General features: G+C 40.2%; 1 protein-coding gene across 2 annotated transcripts in view; it reads right to left on the bottom strand.

Annotated features, from left to right (window-relative positions):
* Window positions 1-2,383: 2,383 nt before the first annotated feature.
* The window catches only part of PRSS37 (protease, serine, 37), a 5,658-nt gene continuing 1,868 nt past the window's right edge, over window positions 2,384-6,173 (bottom strand). Inside the window, exons 2-5 of one of the 2 annotated variants that reach the window (XM_012649753.1) lie at window positions 5,449-5,590; window positions 3,991-4,241; window positions 3,259-3,395; window positions 2,384-2,636 (exon numbers count right to left, since the gene is read on the bottom strand). In XM_012649753.1, the coding sequence (XP_012505207.1) occupies window positions 2,496-2,636; window positions 3,259-3,395; window positions 3,991-4,241; window positions 5,449-5,590 (671 nt within the window). In that variant the 3' untranslated portion in view covers window positions 2,384-2,495. Of the gene's footprint in view, window positions 2,637-3,258; window positions 3,396-3,987; window positions 4,242-5,448; window positions 5,591-6,173 lie in introns of both variants that reach the window. The other variant, XM_012649752.1, reaches the window with a different exon arrangement.

Here is a 6,173-nt window from a genome sequence, read left to right as displayed (position 1 = left end):
AAACCAAAATGGAGGAGGTGATTAGATAGTGGTTGGTATCATTCATCTTTGCCTAAGTCCTAGACAATTGGGAGAAGAGGAAATACTTTCCATTGTCAGGAACATTATTGCTTTTACATTCAACAGTTGAAGATTTATCTGTCAGGAATACTTGGGTTTGTATGTTTGTTTTTTAAATGGATACGTTTTGCTTGGTTCTTGACCAAGTTGCCAACTTAAAGGAAGGAAGGGCCTTGGGCTCTTCTTTATGTTTTCTTCAGACGTTCTTTTGTACTGGAATTTGCGTTTCACAGGGTTAGGGGGCAATGCCCAGTGACAGTCTATGTGTTGAGAAATACTTTTTCTGGATGGTGGGGAGGGTTGGATGGCAAATGTCAAGGAGGCTTAGATACCTTTCAAAAAAGTTTAGAATTTATTCTCAGGGCAATTAGGAGGCATTGAAGATCTTTACATACCATTATAGAAAAAAGCAGCTCTCTTTGGATATGTGGCTTTTAAAATATATTATTTTCTATGGCTGCTGTAACAAATTACCATAGGAAGCTTAAAAGAACACAACTTTACTATCTTACGGTACTGTGGGTCAGAAGTTTGGCAAAGATTTTACTGGGCTAAAAATCAATGTATAAACAGAGTTATATTCCTTTATGGGGAGAATTCATTTCCTTGCTCATTCAGATTGTTTGCAGGATTCAGTTCAATTTAGTACAGAATTCAGTACAAAGTTTGGTGCCGTTGTGATTATAGGACTAAATTCCCCATTTCCTTGCCAGTTTTCAGCTGAGGGCCCTTCCCAGCTTCTAGAGACTGCTCACATTTTTTTGCTCTGTTGCCCCCTTCCTCCATTTTCAAAGCCTGAGATGCCAGTCGGGTCCTTCTCATGCTTCAAATCTCTCTTGTCTCTTCTGTTGCATCTTTCCAACCAAATCTTCTGCCTGTTTTTTCTACTTTTAATGGCCCAAGTGATTACATTGGATCCACCGGATAATCCAGGATAATCTCCCTATTTCAATGTCCCTAACCGTAATCACATCTGATTATATTATATTCACAGGATTAGACATCTTTGCAGGGCCATTATTCTACCTACTACAAAACTCATTAAAGTATAGATTGTATTTTAAACCATGAGAGTAGAAAATAGTACCCAAAGATAATGTGCAGTTGTTTCTTGAATCTTTACCTGTTAGGAGTTTACTTTACCCATCCTGTATGTCCCAGTCTCTTGGGTATCCAGAATTCCTATATCACTTCCAGATTTGGGAAATCTGGAGAGATACTTGTCTTAGTGTGTTTGAGCTGCTATAAGAGAATACCATACACTGGGTGACTTATAAACAACAGGAATTTATTTCTCACAGTTCTGGAGGCTGGGAAATTGAAGATCAAGGTGCCAGCAGATTCAGTGTCTGGTAAGAGCCTACTTTCTGGTTCATAAACTACTGTCTTGCTATAACCTCACATGGTATAAGGGGGAAGGGAGCTGTCTGAGACCTCTTTTATAAGAGCACTAATCCCATTTATGAGGGCAGAATCCTCATGACCTAATTACCTCTCAAAGTCCCTACCTCCAAATACCATCGCTTTGGGGATTAAGTTTCAACATATGAATTTTGGGGAGGCATAAACATTGTCTATAGTGGGGCTTTACCAATTTCTCAAGTAGAGGACTGGTACCTGCTTTTCTGCCTTTGCTAGGGTCATGGTCTGTGGCTAATCCCAATTTCTGCCCTTTGCTTTGTCTCAGCCATCTCTGCCTTTCAAACTCTGCTACTGTCCTGGGATTGTACCCTTTGGATCTAGATGACATCATCACCTTGCCCTGGAGCTGCCAGACTTCCTCTTGGACTTGATTTATGGTTGTTGACCCTGTCCTGAAGTTATTTTTTTTTTATTTTACTTTCCACTCTTCCACTGGCTGTCTCTCTGCAGCATGTTGCAATCAATGTATAATAGCACTGAGATGAGGCATGACTTTTCTTAGGAGAAAAGTACCCAGGATCTTATACAGAAGTGAGAGCTTCAAGTCCTTTGAGTGGTATTATAAGAGAGGTAACAGGGAAATAGGAATCAATATCTGTTGTGATGCCACAGATTCCCCCATAAAGTGAGACTAAGAGCACAGGATTTAGAATCTGACAATTTTGGGTTCCATTCCAGGCTCTGATATCTACCATCTATGGGAAATGTCAAGTAAACTCTTTTAGTCTTAATTTTCTCATTTGCAAAGTGGGGATAAAAGATAACCTCAAAGGTTTGTTATGTGCATTAAATGAGATAATGAATATAACCTGTAGTACAGTGTAGTAAGTGCTCATTTCATGTTTTGTTCTTAGTTCTTCACATCATTAAAGATACGGAGACAAAAAAGAAAACATAAGCTACTGATATGCTGCATCCAAAGATTTTTATTTCGAGATTTTGAGTTAAGAGAAAGATATCAGCTTGCAACGTCATTGACAGAGCCAGTGGAATGCAGAGGGCGATGTAGGGTCTCATTTATCCTTAGTGGTTTTCTCAATCCAGGATACGTATTTGTAAACATTGGTGTAAATGCCAACGTCCCCTCCCATGAAGTGCCCGACTTCAATCCCCTGGAGCTTGTTGTTGCAGATGACAGTAGCTACAGCCACCTCCTGCCAGAGATCATGAAGAGGTAGAGGGAGAGAGGGAGGGAGCAAGGAGCAGGGGGTAGGGGGAGAGAGAGAGAGTGAGATCCTCTCCTCACAGGGACCTTCTCTAGTCCCCAACTTGGGTGAGACCTGCCTATAGGCAGCATGATGGGTCATGAAAAGAGCACTGAATTGGGGGACAGGAAGCTTGGGTCCTTTTTCAAGCTTTACTGTAACTAGCCTTGTGTGATCTTGAGAAAGTCAGAGAACAACTTCTCTAGAAATCACATGTAAAATGAGTCAAACTCCACTTTCTGAAATGGTGAAGCCAGTTTCAGCTTGTGAAAAGTTTGAATTTTTTTTTTAAGCAATGGCTATTTTCACTATTTTACTTACAGCTATGAGAATGAACACCTAACAAAGTATATTTAACTAGAGGTACTACCTGATGCCCTTTAATGAATAAAGGTACCCTGTAAGGAGAGCCCATTACTGAAGAAACAGTGGTGGCTTTGCAACAGCCTTGTCAAATTCTCAAGAAATTATTTAGAACTCCAAAAAATTTTTTACATCATGATTATATCATCATTATATAGGTAACTGGGCACATACAAATAAATGAAAGCTAAAATAAAGAAAAAAGTACCCCAAAAATTCGGCTGAATACTTTCACAAATTTCACACATAAGGAGTTCCTGTGGCTTTTTCCTTGTTCGGTGTTTTGGCACTCATTATCAGACATCACGGGGGCCTCTATGTTCTGCCGTAAATCAGGGTGTCTGCCTGAGGAGACAGGGATAAAAGAAAACATCCTGTTGACAATTGTTATTTAATCCTCTTAACCACCACTCTCTATTTCAACTGGTGTATTTTTGTGTGAGTCTGAAGAAAATAAGGAATGAGAAAAAGGGAAGGAATGATCTTGAGCGTGGTTATGAGAGTTAATCCCAAGGGTTTTGAAAAGGTAGAGTTTTCTTTCCACTCCATGGCCTATCTTGGAGGAATAAGTGGCCTGAGTCAAGTTCTTGGAAGTGTCCTTTACACGTGAAATGAATGTGAATGGGAAGTAGGACCATAGCTTCCTTCATGTGAATTGTGACTCTGACAATCAGGAATGGTCCTATGACCTCTGTGCAGAGTCAGATGGCCTGGTGGCTCCAGCTGCCAAAGCCTGGCAGAGGCAGTGGGGTGTTAGATACCCTGGGAGAGAAGGAGCTTTGTTCTGGGCAGGTCCGTTTTTGCCAGACCACTCATATAGCAATTCCCTTGAGTCTCCACCCATTCTCCTCTCCTCTCTTCTCACAGTTATGAGGAGATGGATGCTCCTCTTCAAGGATAACTGATGGTCTTTATTTGCTGCGAGAGGTACACTCACCACTGTTTTCTTGGCTCCAATCCAAACCTGAGAGCAGGCAGACAGTGCCTGGCCGGACATTGCTGGTGGCAAGGGGAAGGGGCTGGACTTTGTGGTTGAAGGTAGCAGGCTTAGCTAGCTTAATGAGCATGAGGTCATCTTGTGGGGAGCTATGACTATAGTTCCAGTAGCGGATAATCTGGACGGGGTTAATTGTCTGCTCTGTCCCATCTCTGACTCTGCTCTTGAAATTTCCCAGCATCACTTTCAGATTTCTGGAGAGAGAAGGGGTTGGATGTAATCACTATAATCATCATCATCAACATCATCATCATTGTTGCTAAGATACTGAATGTTACAATGTGCCAGGTACTCTGCCAAGTGCTTTATCTGGATTGTCTCATTTAACTCACAAATCTATGCAGCAGATCCTATTTTTGTCCTCATTGTACACATGAAGTAACAGAGGCACATAGGAGTAATTCACCCATCGTCATATAGTAAGTGGTGGAGCCCTTCACCACTATGTTTTCATGTAGCATCCTTAATGTAGTGAAGAGGAAAATGATTTAGTCAAATAATTTTCCCCCCTCTCCAGATCCAGCCTGTCCAGAAGAATAAGATGATCTGTGGTTGGGTATCTGTTTGGTTCACTAACTGATGCACTAACAACCCTACTCTACCCTGCTATGCACCTGTGGAAGGACACATATGTGACATAAATCAATGAGCTTTCTTGTCCTCTTGCTTCCCATTGGGTTTTGGCCAATAGGAAGCACCAGAAGGAAATTGGAAGGAAAAGAGTGAGGTTGGAGTATTTATTCTCCCAGCTTCCTCCATGCAGTGTTGCCACAGATTGCCTGTGTCCCTTGACCACAGGTTACAATTCCTATCAAGTAGTCTCTTACAGAGGTCTCTCTCTGTCTCTGTCTATCTTCCTTCTTTGAAACCATTCACCCCTTTAGGCCTAGGGGTGGCCACTGCATTTCCTTAATAGTAACCAGGTGGTACAGAACTATTCTTTGTGTTTTCCCTTTAATATCTCCATACCCTTGCCATTAGTTCCTTTTTAAAACTCTCCTCAATTTACCCAGTTTGAATGCATTATCAGTTTTTACTTTCTGGGCCCTTAACTGATAAAATGCATTTATATTATAAGTAAAAAGGCTTGAAAAAACTGATTGGAGACTAAGGAGGAATGATATGTAGCAAAGGGTTCCTCAGCAGTGGCACTATCAACATTTTGGGCTGGACAAGTCTTTATTGTGGGGGACTATACTGTGCACTGTAGGATGCTGAGCAGTATCTTTGCTCTGGCCTCTACCCACTAGATGCCGATAGCATTGCCTCCTGGTTGTGACTACCAAAAATATCTTCGGACATTGCCAAATGTATCATGCGGGGGAAGTCACCCCTATTTGAGAACCACTGGTCTAAAATGAATAGTAGCTATCTCAGAAGGTGAGGATGCCCAATACTCACGGTAAGTAGCAGTGAGCTGGGGCCAGTACCCATTGGGTTTTGATGAGGACCCCCACACAGGGGTTGAAGTGAGACTTTAGGTATACTAAGTAGGGAGCATGATCTTCTTTCTGCACAGATGAGTGAGCAAAGAAAGATGTCCCTGAGAAAATAATGAATATTCTTAATGTATGTTAAAACAAGACAATCAACAATTTCCTAGTTGAAACAGAATATGGATGATTTTAAAGAAGTAATCAATTAGCCAGAAAATGTGAATATATTTGACTTTTTTTCTAATAAAAATGTAAATTAAAATGACATACCATTTTCTCTAATATTTATAATAATTTCTGTTTAATATTCATGATATGCAATGTATGAAAGTACAGTGAGAAAGACCCTCATCCACTGCTTGTAAATTGATTCTATCTTCTTGAAAAGCAATTTAGAAATAAGCTTCAAGAATTGTAAATTGTTCTCTTGTGGGTGGGGCAAAGGCAATATACGTAACCTAAACATTTGTACCCCTGTAATATGCTGAAACAAGGAAAAAATTAAAAATTAAAAAAATTGTAAATTGTTGCACAAGGTGGGATGTGTAAAAAATAAAAGAAAAAAAAAGGAATTGTAAATTGTAAATTTATAACCCATGACTTAGTCATTCCAACCTAAGAATCCATTCTAAAGAAAAAGATATAGACAAAGATTATGAGTAAGTGTGCTCATTTTAGCACTATAATAGC

The sequence above is a fragment of the Propithecus coquereli genome, unplaced genomic scaffold (genome assembly GCF_000956105.1).
Source record: "Propithecus coquereli isolate 6110/MARCELLA unplaced genomic scaffold, Pcoq_1.0 Scaffold302, whole genome shotgun sequence".
Lineage (NCBI taxonomy): Eukaryota > Metazoa > Chordata > Mammalia > Primates > Indriidae > Propithecus > Propithecus coquereli.
This window is presented reverse-complemented; position numbering and strand designations above follow the sequence as displayed.